Source organism: Embiotoca jacksoni, unplaced genomic scaffold, assembly GCF_022577435.1.
Source record: "Embiotoca jacksoni isolate LCO1_2020_lvr unplaced genomic scaffold, fEmbJac1.0.p SCAF_17, whole genome shotgun sequence".
Lineage (NCBI taxonomy): Eukaryota > Metazoa > Chordata > Actinopteri > Embiotocidae > Embiotoca > Embiotoca jacksoni.
Genome location: NW_027185307.1, coordinates 5,931,818 through 5,952,155, shown reverse-complemented (window position 1 = coordinate 5,952,155; position 20,338 = coordinate 5,931,818). Strand labels below are relative to the sequence as shown.

Below are 20,338 nucleotides of genomic sequence, written 5' to 3'. Positions count from 1 at the left end.
ATTTATACTTAAGTACTGTACTTTAGTAAATACACACAGTTACTTTCCATACTTGATGCACTGGTACATGTGTGGGTACAGCTGGTATGTCTTTACAGCTGCTTTCTTACAATGTGTCCTCAGTAAAATAAAGTCCTCTACCAATAGGTGGTCAACCTGGAAATGTTGTTTAGGTCTCACTATTCACGACATACAATAACACACAAAAAAACACATGAAGCTGGCCCCAGAGCAAACCAATGAGGCTGAGGCATGCATGACAGGAGCTGAACGCCGGTGTCAGAGGGCTTTGTGTTGCCTTGGCTTTGTCCTTTCACTGACTCGACAGGAGAAAGTGTCAGTCATGCAGAATGGCAGATTTTCTTCTTCGATAAAGACCTCTGAATCTTCGACAAGTAAAACAAAGACTACTCGTGATCCTCTTCACGTTCTGTCTCTTCTGTTCTCCCCTGGTTTAGTTTTCTCTGTCCCTCCTGTGAATAAACCAGGCTGTTCATTTGAACATGCTGCAGTTATGTAACAAGACAACAGGTCAGGCATGGGGCTGTAACAATGGGCAGTATTGTTGGTCCCTTGATAATAATTATGGATGTTCTGCTGGTGAAAAAAAAACCCAGATGCACAAGCTCATCTCTGAAGTTTTCTTCTAATTCGCCCCTTTCTTTCATCGCCGCCTCGCTTACTGCCCTAATGGCCTAAACCTTTGTGTTGCCTAGTAACAGCACCGCTTGGCCGGCATGAGAGCCACACTGATCACCAGTGTCTGCAGAGAAAGAAAACCACGTCTTTTCTTCTGTTGTTTGGCTCCCCGTCCTGTCGGCCAAGTTCCCGTCAGGCCTCGGTGTGTAAAACGTGGTGTTTTGTCCCGACTGTCGGAGTCAATGGCAACCTGGCGTTGACATTCCAGTCACAGAGCGGCTCACCGGTTACCGAGTTCACTTGGACTAACTGCAGAGTCACCGAGCGCCGTGCAGGAGGAGCTGGGAAACCTTTTGACCAAAAATGGCAGTGCCCTGTAAAGAGGAAAACAAAAAATGTGGCCCAGGCCACAGACAGTAGAAACACAGATAGGCTGCAGTAACACTAACAAACGCTGTGTCGCACATTCACCAAAAATGGCAGTGCCCTGTAAAGAGGAAAACAAAAAATGTGGCCCAGGCCACAGACAGTAGAAACACAGATAGGCTGCAGTAACACTAACAAACGCTGTGTCGCACATTCACCACACAGAAATACAGCTGCAGAGATCAAATAAATATCCGTGCAGCTTGAACTGTCAGACAGCCGTGCAAATCAGGATTTCACCATGATTTACTGCAGTTGAAACCCATGTGTTCTCTCTCTCTACAGCTTAACTTTTTAAACTGCTCATCGCTGCAGTGTTACATAAAGTTGGTTTATGGCTATGATTTCTTTTTTTTTTCTTTTTCAGGGATGAATGCTGCTGTACGTGCTGTGGTTCGAATGGGTATATATGTGGGGGCTAAAGTTTATTTCATTCATGAGGTGAGATCATTTCTATTGCATATATTCTTTATTTAGGCATCACAGTTTGTATGTAGTTAATATGATACAATAGTAGTGGGCCCAACGAAGGAAAACATCACTGCATACTAAAACCTGTATATAATGTTCCCTTACAAAAGATATTTAGTATAACTTTAATGCTTACCACTGATTTGTTTGTTTGTTTATTTGGTCAAGCAGGCTTAAAGAAAAACTATGGCCCTTTGTTTTGTTTTTAAACTTGGTGGAAGAGAGTAGTATGGTGCTGAGGAAGAACGCATTTCATTTTGGAGCGGCTGTGAATAACGCAGAAATTATTTTTCACTTTCATGGATTATACAGCAGGTGCTGTATTTATAGCGCTCTATAAATACTGTGAAAGTAAATAAAAACACTCAGTCCACAGAGAAATACACGCAGCCCGCAAGCCACACGACTCAAGAGAACCCGTGGTTGGCCTGGATGTGCGTCACTTAGAAAAGAGTCGGCCAATCAGTAGAGGGCCATTGATATCAATGTGCCTTAAAGACACAGACACCAAAAAGCCTGTTATTGGTAGAGATGCAGAGAGACGCTTAAGAGAGGAGAATAAAACTATGCAGTCTTCATGTCTGAACACAAGGATGTAGAGGGCCAGTAGCAGATGTCAGGAGAGCGTTGGGATGAGCTGTGCTCTGCTTGCTCATCCTGTGATCGCAGCACATCTGTGTGTGTTTGTCGTCTTCACGCAGAGTGTCGTCACATAACTGACTTGAGGTTTGAGCAGATGCCTCATATGAACGTCTCCTCCCGCTCAGGTAGCTCAGTGCTGTAGGTGTGTTCGTGCTGTCTTCTACAGTATGAGGATAGTTCAACTTTAAATGATTGAGTTTCACTGTTGAAGATTTGTATTGTTTTCTGGTTTTGCATTCGGTATAAATATGTATTTAATTCGGAGTGATGATGACTTAATGGTCCACTCAGCTCCCTCCAGCTGTTAGTCTAATGTTGTTTGGAGTGTTGTTTGCTGAGCTCTGATGTCCGTGTACTTAGAAGCTTATTCTTTTTTTTCTTTTATCAGGGATATCAGGGTATGGTGGACGGTGGGGAGAACATCAGGGAAGCCACGTGGGAAGGTGTCTCCAGCATGCTACAAGTGGTGAGTAATTCAATTCAGTTCAATTTGATTTCTATAGCGCCAAATCACAACACAGGTTATTTCACGGCACTTAACCCATTAAAGTCCTTACAGCAGAACTTTATAGCATTATACAGAGAAACCCAACAATTCAACAATTCCCACATCAACTAGGAGGGAAAAACTCCTCTTTAAGGGAGAAAAACCTCCAACAGAGGGAAGAAAAAACTCCCTCTTCACAGGAAGAAACCTCCGACAGAACCGGGCTCAGGAGTGGGCGGAGCAGAGACATGCAGCTCCACGGCCGCGACGTGAAAAAGAAAAAACAGAAACTACGCGAGGGAACTGAAAGGACTGAAGGGCTGTGACGCTGTAATTGTCATGAGCAGCATGATGCACATCTAATACAATTACTGGGAGGGAGTTACACACAGTTGCTCTCTCGTCCTGCTTCAGGATTAAACTATAACATATATAGTGAGTGAAACAACAGTCAAAGTAAGTTTCATCTTACATACAGAAGTGCATCAAAGAGGTCCATATGAACTAGAAGATAAGACGGCTTTGTGGTCTGAGACTTCCTCCACTAGACATCCCAGCAGCACGGTGTGTTCCTCAGCTGTGTTTATCTTGTCAAAGTGTCCTGAAGCACAACGCTGAGCCCCACACTCCAAAAACCGAGCTGCAGTAACAGATTAGAGGAACTTGAAGTCTTGGACTAGAAGAGGGTGATTTGTACTGGAAGAAAACACTTTGACTTTTTCCTCCTCGCCATCAGGGTGGGACTGTGATCGGCAGCGCTCGCTGCAAAGAGTTTCGCTGTCATGAAGGACGCCTGAAGGCGGCTCACAACCTGGTGCAGCGCGGCATCACCAACCTGTGTGTGATCGGGGGAGACGGCAGCCTGACTGGAGCCAACCTGTTCAGGGAGGAGTGGAGCGGGCTGCTGGGAGAGTTGGTGTTCCAAGGTAGTGCAGTGACACCAAGCGGCTCGGTGCTTTACTCTGATGCTGGTTTCTTAAATTAGAGTTTGAGCTCGCTGCTGTAAACAAACTTCACCTGAACAGCATGCGGTGCTGTTAGAAAACACATTAGGTACCACTTTGAGGATCTTGTCTTCAATCTAAGCGGCTGCATCACCTGACAGTCTTACTAGACATTTCTGTTTGTAGGAACAGCTGTTAGATACTGAAATACACAGACATACATAAATACATGTGAATATACATAAATAGACCTGGAATACTCAAATAAAGCAGAAAGTTATCATCTGAAGGGGTTTCTAGTGTAAATGAATGGTGTTTCTTACAGTAAATAACTGTTTACGTTTTTCCCTGAGCTCAGCAGCTTCCATTGTTACTAATAATCCGATGTTATGTCAACAAGCCGTGAGACTAACCCAGTTCGGCCGTAACCTCCGGATCCTTTCAGGGTCGATCAAAGCCGACGCCGTCCAGAAGTACTCGGCCCTTCACATCGTGGGGATGGTCGGCTCCATCGACAACGACTTCTGCGGCACCGACATGACAATCGGCACCGACTCCGCTTTGCACAGAATCATCGAGGTGGTCGATGCTATCATGACAACAGCACAGAGGTGAGAGGGAGGCTAGAGGGAGCAGCCATATTGTTACATTTGGTGAGGCCCTCAGCTGTAGCCGCTTAACTGGCAAATAAACATTGGATAATGCAAACGTTCACTCATGAAAAGGGCAGAAGAAACATGAGAAATGCTTGTTTAACCACCAACCACACTTTAATTTACAGTCATGCCAAAATGAAAATGGATTAGAAAGAGTTCTACGGCATTAAATACAAACGTGCTGCCCTCTGGTACGTTCAGAATAGAATAAAATCATTTTAGACTTTGTGTCTGCATCTGTAGAGTCTTGTTTACCCTCAAGTAAACAAACAGAGCTGCTGATAATGCACGTCAACAATCAACATCAAACCCGCGATCATATCTGATTCATCTTTTCTCCTCTTTCAGCCACCAGAGGACGTTTGTGTTGGAGGTCATGGGCAGACACTGCGGGTAAGAATGCATGAACATAATTCCCGAGGCGGAGGCGGAGACGGTATCACCTCTGTTTATACACAACGTGCTCTGTCTGTGTGCGTTATCTCAGCTACCTGGCCTTGGTGAGCGCTCTGGCTTGCGGGGCGGACTGGGTGCTGATCCCTGAAATGCCTCCAGAGGACGGCTGGGAGAACAAGATGTGTCAGAAACTATCTGCGGTAACACAGTCAGATCTGTTTCCCCACAGTAAACATAATGAAGCGTGTTAAACCAGCTTCCATGCTGTGTGATATTTTATTTAATTTAATAATAATGCTCTTTTTCCGCACAACTTTTTCAGTTTTTTTCTACAAGAAGTAAATCCAGACTTTTTTTTTTGTCAGAGAAGACCGTTGAGGTGTTCAGTCTCAGTCGTCTGATGTGTCTGATACTGTGCTTTTTTTTTCTGGTTTGAAAACACGTCAACGTTTTATGATTCAGACTCGCTCCAGAGGCACAAGGCTGAACATAATCATAGTTGCAGAAGGAGCCCTTGACAGACACGGGAAGCCTATAACCTCTAGTTTTGTGAAGGATGTGAGTACCTCAGTGTGAAGAAAGGGGAAGCCAGAAGCATGGAGACCTGATGATAACCAGTCCTCTGAGCCCGAGTTACAAACAGCCTAAATGATCCGAGTCAGTGCTCATCGCATGATAATGAAGCGATGATAAAACCGTAGTGACGTCTCTGCTTTTATTGTGAAAGATTTTGTCCTCAGCTCGCTGGCTGCCGTCACCGTCCGGCCTTCGTGCTTCTGAAAGCCCACGTCTCAGTTTTTCTGTCATGTTGTGTCTCCACCACGCCCTCCCTGTAGAACCGAGCAGGGATGAAAAGGCTGAATATCATTATTGTAGCCGAGGGGGCGATTGATCGTAACAACAAAGCCATAACTACTGACTATGTAAAGGATGTAAGTACAAGTACAAGCTCCCGCTCCGACTGCCTCCTGTATGACTTCTACTACTGTACTGCTGCCCTGGTGTGGCTTTGACTCTGTTGCTGTGTTTCTGGAATGCTCTATCAGGCACACTCGCTAGTTTGGTAAGACGACTCTCGGCGTGCTCTCCTGCTGCTGAGACGCCCTCACTAAACCTCACAGACAGACATTTCTCAAATCAAATGGCGTTTATTCAGAACGGCTTCACACAGAAGTTCACATCTTCCCAGAGGGATTATCACAGTTTGTCACGACCCCCCCCTCCCTCCTTCCCCCTCCCTCCCCCCCACTAACTGTGTGTCATTTGTAAATCATTTTATTTTATTGACAGAACCTGAATATATCTGATTCAAGACTTCCTGCCTGGGATCTTCTGTGAGCTAGGAGCTCCGCGCTAACATGACTGAAAAATTAGAATGGCTTGCTTGTGCTTTGCTGTTTCCCCTTTTCTTCAGCTTTTATATAATGCGTGTGTTTCAGTGTGATTTGCCCGTTCGTGTTCAGTAGCTTTGCATTTACAATTGTCTCACTTTAGAGTTCAAATTCAGACATAATTTTACATTTAGCTGTATAACTAACAAGCATTTAAAAGATGAATTAGTACCATTGCATTTTAAGGATTTATTAGTTACATCTTCATTAGCAATTCCCATTAAAAGATAAACAATATGTTGCCATAGTAACTGCTAAACCCTGTGTATTTCATCCTCCTAGCTTGTTGTTAAATGCTTGGGATTCGACACACGTGTGACAATCTTGGGGCACGTGCAGAGAGGAGGGACCCCGTCTGCCTTTGACCGCATCCTGGTGGGTCCACCGCTTTAATAGATGAGCCAATCAGGCGAATGAGTTGATAACTGTTCAATCATTTTAGTCTTTTAATAGGCAGAAATACTAATCCTTAACATTTGCTGGTTCCAGCTTCTCAAACATCAGGATTTTACACTATTTTGTCTGTGGTTCCAAAATGAATGTTTTGCTTTTGGATTCTTGGCTGAATCCATCAAAAATAAATCACTTTGGACTGCCTTAATTCATATTTTTCATCCCAAATTATTTTTCTGACATTTAATTAATTGAGGAGAAAAAAATCATCACTTGCCGCCTTTATAGAAAATTGATTACACATTGATGTTAGAAACCAGAACGTTTTCAGATGTAATTTGTTATTTATTCTTGGCCTACAATTTACATGCTTGACCTTTTATTCACTGCAGCATTTCTATTAAAAATTCCATGTATACATGTTCAGCCTTTGCAGGAGCAGTCTGGCAGCCCAGAACATTTCCTGTGCAGTCCTCTGTGTGTCTGAGGAGAAGTGGCTGCAGGTTTTAGGTCAAGCACATTAACAGATTTGTGGCTCAGCACGTGAAGCGCTGCATCACGGAAAGAGAGCAGCAGATCCCTTCACGTCTACCACAAAACATTTGACATTTTAAGCAGAGAAAAAGATGAATCCAAAAAGTATATAACTATAAAGTGAACAAAAAAAAGGTGATGTTTTTTTCCCCCTCTAATTTAGGATTCAGAGTAAAAAAAATGTAATTAAAGCAGAATGTGTTGGTAAAGAAAACACGAGTGTACACAAGGAAAACGTGATGACGATGAAGTCCTCTCTCTGTGTGTGTGTGTGTGTGTGTGTGTGTGTGTGCGTGTGCGTGTGCGTGTGTGTTTGCTCACACGCAGGCCAGCCGTATGGGAGTGGAGGCCGTTCTTGCCCTTCTGGAGACCACAGCCAACACTCCGGCCTGCGTGGTCTCTCTGTGCGGGAACCAGTCGGTGCGCCTGCCTCTCATGGAGTGCGTACAGATGGTAAGTGCTGTACTGCGCTGGAAACAGTCCAAGACCGCCACACACACACACACACACACACACACACACACACACACACACACACACACACACACACACATTCACTTATGTACAGAGGAGTCAGTGGGGACGGGGAGCTTAAGTAATGATGACAAACAGCTCGGCCAATTGGGCATGGAGTGGCACTAATATTCATGAGAGAGTTGTGTTTGGTTTAATGATCATCTGAAGCATTTGGCAGGATTGGCAATGACTGCCAGGATGATGATGTAAGAGTAAACCATCTCCAAGGAAACACACAAAGGAGCTTTGTGGTCATATTCGCCCCGTCATGTTTGAATTTTGACATAACTCGGGGGAGGGGGGAATGCAGACTCTTGTGAATGCAGAATTCAAACACTCTCCCGTTTCCCTCAGACTCAAGAGGTACAGAAGGCCATGGACCAGAAACGCTTCGAGGAGGCCGTCAGGCTCCGGGGCAGGTATGATGACAGCCGTCGGTTTGATGTTGCTCACTGTAAACAAGTGCAGGAGGGAAAGTGGATCTCTGTGCTGTTTTAAACTGCACCAGTCTGTTTGTTGGCTGCTCATGCTGATTAGAGTGTGAAGTGGGAGAGAATCAGAGTCACATGATGTGCTCGCACAGATGAACTGATTAACTTTGGTTGTGTTGCAGGAGCTTTGAAAACAACCTGAAGACTTACAAACTGCTGGCTCATCGTAAACCAGAGTCTGAACTGCCAACTGTGAGTCGCCCCGCTGACAGTCGAACACACACTTTTTATTTCACACAAACAGCAGCAGGCCGCTACACAACATGCCTCGAGAGTTGGCTGTTTCTAGAGAGTCAGATCAGCTCCCCTGAAGCCACAGAGATGTTTCATTTTTTATTACGCTCACTGTCCTCAGGTTCGGCCCACAAATAATGACTCAGCTTCTGCCGCTCTGATGTGCTGTGCTGCAGCTTTCTTCAGAGATATCCTTTACAAAAACAAGGCTCACTCCACTTAAGATTTCCTGTAGATATGTGAGTATTTCTCTGCACACTGGTGCATTTCAGTGTTGGCAGTCATCATCCGCTCCCTGCTGTTCACTAGAAAAAAAAAAGCAGTGACCAATAATACATAAGTGTTTCTACCTGCCGGCTGTGTTACATGAAGCATGTAATTGTAGTCAGTGTGGGCTTCATCTGGGGCCCAGGTGGCTCAGTGTCGGTCTGCTGTGTGGTGATATCAGATGAGACACCCCCCCCCCCCCCTCCTCCTCCCCACCCACCCATCGAGAGATGACTTGTTCAATCCTGCTGCGGCCAGCTGCTGCGTCTCCACACTGAAGATGGGTGAAGTGCTGAGGCGGCGTGGCAGACTCCACGCTGTGCAGCTCGCCTGAGGGTCCCCCCCCCCCCCCCGCATCCGTGATAATGACCACTGTAGTCGCAGCGTGTAGCTGAGAGCTCACCAGAAACACGTTATTGATTTTCTCTGCAGAGCAAAGTACAGACTCTGTACAGTATGTTATTTGGGGAGATTAGTTAAGCTGCAGCTGCAATGATTAAACCGACACATTTACTTGTGACGTACGTGTAACATGTTACTTTGTATTTTGTCTCTTCAGAGCAACTTCAATGTGGCGGTGTTGAATGTCGGGGCCCCCGCAGCGGGCATGAACGCCGCCGTCCGCTCGGCCGTCAGGGTGGGCATCTCTGAGGGACACAAGATGTTTGCCGTCAGCGACGGGTTTGAGGGATTCTACAAAGGACAGGTGGGTTGTATAACACTGGTATGCTGCTACTGTACCAGTTCATGCTGTTATAAGTAGTCATTGTCAATTTAAAGAGATTTCATGTTGTTATTTAAATGTGTTTTTTTTTTTTTTATTAATTTTTGTATCAATACCAGAGACAGAATTGGCTCAGCTTCATGACAGTCAGACAGCACACAATCACTGTTAGCTCCCTGACTGAACAGTAATCAGGGAAACCTCTGGGATAATCTGTCCAGATTAATGTAAACCAATTTTCCACACTGACTCTTCCTCTTCTGCCCTCCTCAGCCGAAGCAAATGCAGTGCCACAATAATCCAGCAGAGGGCAGCAGAACGAGTTCTGTAGCAGACTGTAAACAGTTTTTGAATGATAAATCAGAGAGATGATTCTCACCTCATCTATCAGTAAATCAGGGAGTTTTGAATGCAAGGTAAAAGCAGACAAAGGCTGCGTGAGTGTTAAATGAGAACCCTCATTGTAATATGAGGCTGGAATGAACTGGTAGAACTGTTTTCACCCTCCTCTGTCCTCATCTGACCTCCTCCCAGCAATAAACCTCAGTGCTCTTTTACAGAAAAGCACTTAACAACCATTTATCTTCATCACGATGTCTCCAAAACGACTGGTTAGTTAAACAACCTGCGTGAGCCCTGGCCGGCTGAAACCACACTGTGCCAACTGACCCTAAGAAGATTAGAGCCGAGGCAGTAATGGATTTCTATAATTCGGTGCTTGGTGGCTCTGTGCTGCACACCTCTGTGTTTCCACTGGAAGCAGTTACTCCACTATAGAAGAGTTTATCCTGCAAATTAACTCTGCACTCAGTCCCCAGGAGGACAAGTCGGGAAATACACAAATGTACCTTACACATTGTTGAAGGTGTTTAAATGGACCACTAACAGCACAGAAACAAGGTCGAGGATTACATACATTTGGATTACAACTGTAGAAAAGGAGTGATTTGGTTTGACTCCTGACTTCTGCAACAGCCAGACATGCGTCATGGCAAAAAACAGAGCAGCTGAGTGTCCAGTATTTAAAATGTGACGGAGAGCTTTAATAAGACATTTAAGAATGTATGTGTTGTTTTCTCTTCAGATTAAGGAGATTAAGTGGGCTGATGTCGGAGGATGGACGGGACAGGGAGGCTCTCTGTTGGGAACCAAAAGGTGAAGCCTGATGCACCAGCAGATATTCAGTAGTAAACCTGATGTCCATAGACTCTGAAGACTCTGGAGATTTCAGCTTTAAGAAACAAATTCGCAGCGATCAGCCGCAACTTTATAACCACTGACAGAACAATACAACAGTGCAGCTATTCATCCTCCATTTTTAATAATTGGAATGGACAAATTATTAGGAACACCTCTCCTTACAACCCAGTGCAGTTCATCAGCACCAACAGACTGTATATGAAAGTGGACGTAGCTTCCAGCTCTGAGAAATAAGGTCGATGCGGAAGTGCCTCAAGCTGCGATACCACCAGGTGCCACTAGAGGTCGGCTCCAAAAAGCCTCCGTCTCTATAGGCTCCCATTCAACTAGTCTTACACAATTCTCAGTCGATACAATTTCTCCACTATTTATCTTTGTTATATAAAGTCACTCCTTATTAGTTTTCTGGCCGTCCATCTGAAAATCTATCAATCTATCAACAAATAGAAAATAAGCTTCCTGTTTGACTGACAGGCCTGTGGTGCAGACTATCAATGGTTGGGACGTAGTATCGTAGGTTTCCAATCAGATCAGTCAGATCCACCACTCACTGATTGGTGTATGCTGTATAATTATTTCATTTTTTCATAAACATGTGTATGGTGTTATTTTTTCATTTTAAACAAATAATAATCTTATTTCTCCTCCTCAGAACACTTCCTGCAAAGCATGTTGACAAAATTGCTGAGCAGATACGAGAGCACAAGATAAACGCACTGCTGGTTATTGGTGGATTTGAGGTAAGTTTAAAACTCCTTTGTCTCTGTTAGTTTACCAGCTTTAGTTTTATAATGACGCTATACTACAGGATGCTTCTCAGTTTTAGTTTTTTTTCATCTACAAGCTTGTAAAACTCTTGATGATGAATATTCATGACTTTAGCACCATTATTATTGCTCATACGTATCGAAAAGAAACCTTATAATGTCAGTTTGTGTATAAGCCAGTAAATACTCATGTTTATCCTCGCCATCAGTCTTCTCTCGTTTGATATCAGCACACCACCATATGGCTCCATGTGCTCATAATCATGCTTCGTAGTCATTTCTCTGGCTAAAAGTGGAACAGTGGAGCTAGCAGGATGAACGGCAACATGAACTTGATTTCCAGTGGCGTACGCGTAGACGAGTAGGAAGAGAGAAGCATCCTCAAAGTGATTTATTGAAAAGAAAAGTGAAGTGTAAATAATGCGATGATTTGATTTGGAAACAGAGAACAGCTGCTTTCCTCCAGCCATTTCACACGCTCCCGTTTAGACGCTCACCAGCTTTCATTTTCCTGTGACGTATGCAAGTAAATGAGTTCTCCTGTGTATGTGCACTGTAGTGTGTGTATTTGAGGGTGGAAGTGGAGTGGTACCTGTCTGTTTCGCTGCTGTCCGTTGTGATAGACCTGGCTCCTCCCCTTGGCACCCCTCCATTTGATGTCTCCCCCCTACCCCCCTCTCTCCCTCCCTCCCTCCCTCCCTCCTCCTTTGTGGCAAGTAGCACCTCTGAACCCAACCCGAGCTGCCAGAATCCTCGCACACACACTAAAGCCCTTGGCTCTGCCCTGCAGGCCTTCCTCTCACTGCTGGAATTGTTAACGGCTCGGGAGAAATATGACGAGTTCTGTGTGCCCATGGTCATGGTCCCCGCCACTGTCTCCAACAATGTGCCGGGCTCAGACCTCAGCATCGGCGCTGACACGGCTCTGAACGCCATCACTACTGTAAGTGATGGGGCCTGGCGACGAGAATAGACCACCTCAGCAACACACACACACACACACACACACAGGCACATGCAACACACACACACACACACACAAACACAAACATAGCAAACCAGCCATTTTATCAGTCACTCTGGTTATTTACGAGCAACGAGCTTCACTAAAATCACCTCAGACGGCGAACACGAGTCCCGTCTGTACATTTACATCCAGCTCTCAGAGTAGCGTCCTTCCCATCACGACCAGGTAAGTAAGCGAGTGACAACATGGAGGCATGCTGTGAGCTGGACAAGTGTCGTGACCGCCATGCTTGCGCCGCCTGCCCCTTCTCCCTCTGTGTGTTGTGTGTGTCCTCCCAACGTCATCAAGATGGGTGGTGAACAGCATGCAGGGTTTCATGTTGTCCAGTTAACTCACACATAGTGAACATGTAGAGAACTAACAGCCTGTAGTTCAGTTGAAACACGAGAATGACCAGAAAAACATGTCTGAGCCTGAATCTCAGTTCGGCCCTCGTCCTCATCCGTCTTCGCCTCGTGTCCGCAGACTCGACCAGTGCTGCTTGTCCTGCCCGCATGTGGCCGTCCACAGCAGATATGCAGGGTTCCCACAGGTCAGGCAATATCAGGGCATTTTTAAATCTCTTTTCCAGACAGGGAAACTCAATGGATTTGATCATTTATTGATCTCGGAAAATCAAGGTGTTTTGCATTCTTTACATTTGAATTGCCGTGAGATTTATCGTACTTGTTTTTACTGTTGGCAGCCCTGCCAACAGTAAGAAGCATGCTGGCTTTCCCTTTTGAATTTGTTTTTGCATGTTGCAGGTCAGTGTGTTTATAAAGGTGCATCTCTAGCCTGACTGTGGCTCACGGCTTCAGTTTTCTTCTTTGAGAATACAGTCTGGGAACTCGGCTCGCATCAGCGTTTGCACACCCACTCTGAAGGGCGGGCCAATCAGAGACCAGTGACGGTGGTTAACCACGTTTGTCCCAAGCTTCCTTGACTGTGATTGGACGGCCGGTGACAGTTACGAGAGCAGCGTTAACATTTTTCAACTCTCGCCGGCCGGAAAAAAACGCCAAACGCTCATCAAGCTCGTCAAGCTAACAGGCAGCTGTGGTTTGCATCAGGCTGGCGTCGGTCTCGTCGTGTGCGATCAGGTTTAAGCAGCGAAAGGTTTTGTGCTGAAAACGCCTGTGAACTTGGCAAATTGATGGAGGATAAAAATAATGTCGCTGTCAGGGACAGTCCGTGAAAACGTAGGCAATTCAACAGTTGACTTGGAGTGGGAACCCCGGATACGCCCCGCTGACGCTCACCAACACGCAGATCCGTCCCGTCTCTCCCTCTCTGCCTTCACGTCTCTGTCTCCGTGTCCGCCATCGTTCTCTCTGTACCTCGACTTCTTCCCTCTCCTCCCTCCATCCTCTTCACGTTTCCCCACCTCCACTCTCGACTCACTCCCGTCCTCCCGTCCTCTTTTCTGCCAAAGGGAAGCCACGGCCACTATCACACGGAACGAGCCGGAATGGCCGGCTACCCTCTCTCTGTCTCTCAGTGGCCCTCTGAGTGGCTCTAACGCGTTTTCTATATACTACTGCTTCAGGCGTTTGAGAGTCTGCTGCAGCTGTTTGAGGCTCGCGATACCTTTGAGGAGTTTTGCATCCCGATGTGTATGCTGCCCGCCACCATAAGTAACAATGTACCGGGCACAGATCTAAGTATCGGTGCAGACACGGCCCTCAATGCCATCGTGGAGGTAAGGCAGTCCAACACCCGCCGCCGGCACAGCTTCATGACCGCTTTGTTCAAGATGCTTGATGCAAAGAGAATGAAAATGATGTGAAGTCTGTGTGAAGCTCACGGTCCAGTGCTGATACTCGACGAGCTGTCAGGTCACAATGCAGATGAAGTGTTTTGCGTCACGTCGATCAGACCGGCATTTCTTTCATTCAACAATCCCACATACTGCGTCGACGGCAACGGAGAATCGGAGGAAATTTAGACTTTTCTCCAAACTTCTGATCAAACTAACTTCTGATCAATTGTGCCATAGAGTTGCTGTGTAGTTAGTTGCACCAACAATGATGTGAAAAACTTTTACCTCCGATTCTCCCCCCCCCTCGTCTTGTCCTAAAAAAAGATGCTAATAGAAGGGCTCTCTGGCACCACTCTGTACAAAGAAGACATCAGCACGTTGTGGGTTATAATGGAGCTCAGAGCTGATGTGAGTTAGCTCATTATTCATAGAGCAGGAACGAAAAATACAATCATTCACTGGTAATTTCCAAACCTCGATACTAAGTAAGGAAAAGCAGATGTTCGCGTTGGCTTGACGCCAGCCGGGACACTGAAGTGACGTCACTAAGGAGGGTTCAGATGAAATCTTTTCATCTATCCGGTGTGTTCCATCGCAGGCGGAGCGGACATGTATTTACTTCACACGGTGTTTTTGGGTCATTTATTAACTCAAATAACTCACTTGGTCACTTGTTTTTTTTAAAGGACGTGCTGAAAGCCAAAGTTCCCGGATGTGCCGGTCTGATCTATTGTAGATTTCTGTCGTGTAACTTTAAACCTCGACTGTACACTGTACCTTTAAACTCTCACCGCTGTTGGAGCCTCATTAACTGCGTCACCTGATATTTAACTGATTATCAGCACTGGGCTGTCAATTAACATTTCACCTGCTGCTCAATAGAAAAGTCTAATTTAATTGTTTGACATGTGAAATATTTATGACGTTTCACCACCTGATTTGCTCTCTTACCTCTGCAGGCCTCCGGTCTATTTGGTGAAAACGTTACTTTTAGTCTGAATCTGTGTAAATGTGTTTAAATGCTTTGTGCATTTTGCTAGATCAGCATGTTGCTTTGCTGTTTTTCTATGTGGAATGACTTTAACAGTAGAAATGACCTCATCACACGAAACACTTTGATAGTAAATGTGGGCTCAGTAGTGCAGACACACACACAAACACACACACACACACACACACACACACACAGAGTTGAATCATGTAGTTTGTGTTAATGTCGTCATGGATGCTGACTTTGTGAGTTCATGTCGGATGTGTCAGACCTGCGACCGCATCAAGCAGTCAGCCAGCGGGACCAAGAGACGCGTGTTCATCATCGAGACTATGGGAGGATACTGCGGCTACCTGGCCAGCGTAGGAGGCCTGGCAGCAGGCGCCGACGCAGCGTACATCTATGAGGAGCCGTTTGACATCAGAGACCTGCAGGTAACACACACACACACACACACACACACACACACACACACACACACACACAGTCCGTCTTGTGTGCTTCACCCATCCAGGCTTTACTCTGAGGCGGCCGTCACACCGCCACCTACCGGTCAACATCACTCACATGTACCGTTTCTCCCCGCAGGCCAATGTTGAACATCTGACAGAGAAAATGAAGGGCAGCATTCAAAGAGGATTGGTCCTCAGGTAACAAAGTGACACTCACTTCGAGGACACGTCTGATAATGAAATTGGAGCATCTATCTGTAACACATTGTGTTTTTCTGTGCTACCCTTTTTGCTGCAAATTTGACAAATTGCCTCTTCCAACTGTTTGGCTTTCCTATTTTATTTGGCTTACAACCGAAATGTGCACACGGCTGCGCCGTGATGTTCGCCTTTGCAACTAAATCCACGATGTTAATGTTGATAGATGCTCATCGAAATGTGGTCGGATCAAATATTGGGAGTTAAGCGTCTTAACTTAACCAAAGCAGAACCAGGGGGCGGGGCAAGATGACGTCATTAAAGGGGCGACCGACTGCTTTCCAGCGTTTGAGGTCAATGTCAATTTATTAGTTTCATCCACAATCCTCAGTTCTGCAATGATTGAGAAAGACGCCAGCCACCGTCTCAGTGATCATTGAAATGAAAGGTCGGTCTGCTGCTTTAGAAAGACGCTGCAGCCTCCTGTATTTGACTTGAAGCTGCTTGTGTAGTAAACAGATCTCGTGGTGATGTCACCAGTTGAACAGCTGATGTTTCGCTGCGCTGCTCTCGTTGTCGACGGCAGTATAACCCGAACACATGCTGTGAATGTGCCTCTTGTAATACTTTATTTTACTGTGTGCAGGAATGAGAACTGTAACGACAACTACACAACAGACTTCATCTACCAGCTGTACTCTGAAGAAGGGAGGGGGGTGTTCGACTGCAGGAAGAACGTGCTGGGACACATGCAGCAGGTAAAACTGCTTTCAGCCTTCACGCAGCCTCAATCAGCGGAAAAAAAACAACCTCCTCCAGACTGAAGATTTAACAAACTATTTTCCCATGTTTGTGTCATGAATATGCATCAGTCTTTGTTGTATTTTGGATTTGTGTGTCTTGAGATTAGCGCAGATAAAAACGGGATCAAACAAAATCTTTGTGATCCCCGGGGAGGTTGAAGCCTGCGTCGAGAAATGAAATGCAGAAAAGAACAACAACAACAACAACAACAATGTAGATTTGGGGATGTAGTGGAGATTTAAAAAAATCAACAAAAGCACTCTTCCTTTTGAAAGGGAGGAGCTCCGTCTCCGTTCGACCGCAACTTCGGGACCAAGATCTCCGCCAAGGCCATGCAGTGGATTTCCAAGAAGCTGGTGGAGGCGTTCAGACAAGGTGAGGTGAACGCTCCACCTCCCCTGGTGTCAGCGAGCTGTGCTGCAGATCCGTCATGGAGTCACCGCCTGATATTTTGATGTATTTTTTTGTTGTCCTCTCTAAGGAAATGAACTATTGATCATTCACACCCATCAATGCAACAGTTTAATGAGACATTTCCGTGACAGATAACAACACTGCATGTGGACAAAGGCTACAATTAAAGTTAAAACTCCTCTTTGTTTTCTTTATGTCTATTTCTGTTACACATGGATGACATAAGATGAAGGTAAATCTTGTTTTATTGGGTTTTTTTACATGCTGGCTCCATGACCATCTCCATCTTTATATTTAGCTCCATGTCCACGTGTGTCGTATCGCACAGCAGCACAGCCTGTTTCCAGTTCATGAGTGCTGAAAAATCGATTGTCTGGAAACGTGCAGCTTTGGGCTGAATGAATGAATGAAGCGCACATTTGTTTTTTCCCGCTTCCCCCCACATGTTTCTGTGTGTCTGGCGCTTCATGTTGCTTCAGTCTCCTTTTGTTAGTGATGATTTCTGCACCCGTCACCTCTTTGTGTTTCGGTGTCCTGTTGTCCTCCCGTTGATCCAAACTGCAGCTCTTTTATTTGGCCTTCGTGAAAGCCATTCGCTCGTAAAAAGAACCGTCATCACTCCCTCGAACCCCTCACACGCTCTGCAAAACCTCCAGTCTGTGCGAGTGCGTGTTTTAAAGTGCCTTCCTGTGTTTGCACCCCTGACGGCTGCCGTGTTTCCCTGCAGGCCGAGTGTTCGTGAACACCGAGGACGCCTGCTGTCTGCTGGGGATGCGGCGCAGGGCTCTGGTCTTCCAGCCCGTCGTACAGCTCAAAGCAGACACCGACTTTGTGTACGTATCGCAGCGGTTGAACTTAAAGGAGATCAGTTTACACATCGCAGGGAGTTTGACTCAGCCCTTTGAAAACAGTTATGTCTGCTGTGGCTCCGAAGTCTGCAGAACAACCTGAGCAGTTTGAAATGTGATCAGTCAGGAAGACGCACTGTGGAGTTGTATTATGGGAAATGGAGGTTCCATCGGTTTTGGAGCTTGACCCTCGACCCCTTTTATCTGCCTTGTGTGACGAGCCCAGCTCAGTGGAATATCCCCGTGACAGAGGCCAAAAAGGCATTTTTGGACTTTTTTTTTTACACTTCAAAGACAAAACGATTGATTGATCCATTTAGAAAATAGCCGGTCGATAAATCACAATTAGTTGCTGCCGTAATTTTCATTTTTTTTGGGTTCTTAGTCATTCAAAAAATATTAGATCTGTGCCATGTGACCGTTAGAGGTGAACTAGAGCCGGACTGACGCAGAATATTTGGGGCCAATAACGATATTCGGGAGTAAAAAAACATATATTTTTAAATCCAACAAAATTATAGTGACTTCAAACTCGGCTGAATTCCAAAACTAAGAGTTCAAAACCAAACTGACCAACTGGAACGGAGCTGAATCCCCCAGAAAGGTCAAGAAAAGTGAAAAAGCTGGAACAGGAGTGAAAGTAAGAACTGGAATGATAAACTAAAATCAAAAAACAGACTGAGCAGAACGTATGTGACGAGCTGCACACGACAGACCAACAGAGGAAATGAGAGCACAGAAATACACCACGGAGGGAAGGACAACGAGGGACAGATGAAACTAATCAGGGCGGGGAAGGAAGGCGAACAAAAGACAGGAAGTGAAACAAGACAGACGCATGATGCATGCAATTTCAAAATATAACAGGAAGTGCAAAACCCAGATGGAACTAAAGCTGATGAGGTAAAAGAAGAAACCCCAAATCCAGACTACAAAACAGAAAAGGGTTTCAAAACACAGCAAACTTTACTCAGAATTGTTTAACTATAAACATCTATTAAACTTTTTTTTTTTTCTTAACAGTTTCTAATTTACCCCGAGAATCTTTTTTCCGCATTATGTTTTATACAAAAAAGTTTTCATATGGACCAACATGTATGCAAATAACAACATGCCCGGCCTCAAAAGTGAAAACCAGAACAGGCACATTTCTACAGATTTTGTATATATATAAAAAAAAAAAAAGAAAACACACACACACTGACATTTCCTCATCTGCCCGCAGACATCGGATCCCCAAGGAGCAGTGGTGGCTGAAGCTGCGTCCTCTGATGAAGATCTTGGCCAAGTACAAGACGAGCTACGACGTGTCCGACTCCGGCCAGCTGGAGCACGTCGTACGCAGCCGACCCAAAGAGTCGGACGCCTCGGTGGCCATGTGAAGGGCCCGCAAAGCCCGGTGTGCGCGTGAGACGGAGAGCGTGCGAGGCGTCGGGTCGCCGTGTTGTAGAAGAGCTCCGGTCACAGCGTGAGCGGCCGTCTCTGTTCGGCCACATGTTGCGTTCATTCGTGGTCTCTTGTCGTTTCCTTTTAGTGTCGCTCCTCGCCGTTTCATCTTGACGTGCTCATGAACCGTAAACTAGCCTCCGCAGCACTCCTATTACCAAACACGCACACACACACACACACACACACACACACACACACACACACACACACACACACACACACACACACACAGACGCGGCTGTCCTACCATGCATCCTCGTTCCCCGGGATGTTTTAGGTTCATTGTTGTTTTTAAATTGCACTTTCTCTGTCTGGAGTTGCTTAGACAGACTCTGATTTCAGAGCTGCGCGCGGACAGAATAGACGCTGTATCTTCAGTAAAACAGTGTTTGTGTCTGCCTAGAACGAGCGTGAGGTTCAACATATTTATGTGAGACTGATGCAGTACGGTTCTACTGCTGCAAGTCAAGAGAACTGTGTGCTACGCTTTTCACTGAAACTAATATTTATCTTTTTAACGTTGTTCATTTCGCTTGTAAACATGGATATATTAATACTTGTAGGCACTGCTGTACTACGTGTTGCAGCATCAAGGTAGATGTGTGACAGACCAATGTTCCCCACTGATTAAACTCAGATTGAGAAGTCATGATCTTCACTGGATTATTTATTTATTAACCCATAACATCCTGTTTCCTCTTTTCTCTTCATGTGGTTGCGAAATAGAAAGTTGAGTCTTTATTTTCCACTCTGAATATCACACATATTCTATTTTTCTTGCTTTTCATTGAACTTATGTAACGTTTACACTGAGTGAAATATTCAAACTCCAGGTTCGTATGGCTGCACATTCGTTCAGTAGAAATTTTCTACGTGTCGTCATCAAATGATCTCAAACTATCTCATATCTGTGGAAACCTTTGGGGGTTTTTAAAGACCTTAAAATGCATTTCTTTGATTTTAACCAATGTATGGATGAACGAAACGGGTTTGCAACAACTTGTGGATGGAGGATGAACGAAGGCACCAACAGGACCCAAACCCAGGGGCCGGAGGTGTCCGGGGTCACTGGACTAGAGCCTCTGTTTGGAGGGGGGGGAACCTGCAGCCTCATAATCCGTCCACGTTAATGAGTTTAAAAGAAGATGATCCTTGAAGGTATTATCAGTTTGGCGTCAGAACACAGTAGAAACACATAAAGGCAGTAAATTAAAAATTTGAACTAGCATGGAGATA

At 45.4% G+C, this 20,338-nt stretch overlaps 1 protein-coding gene across 6 annotated transcripts in view; it reads left to right on the top strand.

The window, feature by feature from the left end:
- pfkpa (phosphofructokinase, platelet a) overlaps positions 1-19,751 on the top strand; it is a 21,622-nt gene extending 1,871 nt beyond the window's left edge. Inside the window, exons 2-23 of one of the 6 annotated variants that reach the window (XM_069151340.1) lie at positions 1,433-1,506; positions 2,567-2,644; positions 3,402-3,591; positions 4,055-4,220; positions 4,614-4,658; positions 4,753-4,861; positions 5,498-5,593; positions 6,335-6,427; positions 7,307-7,432; positions 7,850-7,914; positions 8,109-8,178; positions 9,047-9,193; positions 10,296-10,366; positions 11,064-11,151; positions 11,969-12,121; positions 13,734-13,886; positions 15,207-15,371; positions 15,526-15,587; positions 16,234-16,345; positions 16,667-16,766; positions 17,533-17,638; positions 18,879-19,751. In XM_069151340.1, coding sequence (XP_069007441.1) covers positions 1,433-1,506; positions 2,567-2,644; positions 3,402-3,591; positions 4,055-4,220; positions 4,614-4,658; positions 4,753-4,861; positions 5,498-5,593; positions 6,335-6,427; positions 7,307-7,432; positions 7,850-7,914; positions 8,109-8,178; positions 9,047-9,193; positions 10,296-10,366; positions 11,064-11,151; positions 11,969-12,121; positions 13,734-13,886; positions 15,207-15,371; positions 15,526-15,587; positions 16,234-16,345; positions 16,667-16,766; positions 17,533-17,638; positions 18,879-19,035 — 2,426 coding nt within the window. In that variant the 3' untranslated portion in view covers positions 19,036-19,751. Of the gene's footprint in view, positions 1-1,432; positions 1,507-2,566; positions 2,645-3,401; positions 3,592-4,054; positions 4,221-4,613; positions 4,659-4,752; positions 4,862-5,123; positions 5,220-5,497; positions 5,594-6,334; positions 6,428-7,306; positions 7,433-7,849; positions 7,915-8,108; positions 8,179-9,046; positions 9,194-10,295; positions 10,367-11,063; positions 11,152-11,968; positions 12,122-13,733; positions 13,887-15,206; positions 15,372-15,525; positions 15,588-16,233; positions 16,346-16,666; positions 16,767-17,532; positions 17,639-18,878 lie in introns of all 6 variants that reach the window. The other 5 variants (XM_069151338.1, XM_069151336.1, XM_069151337.1 and 2 more) reach the window with 5 other exon arrangements.
- The last annotated feature ends 587 nt before the right edge of the window (positions 19,752-20,338 follow it).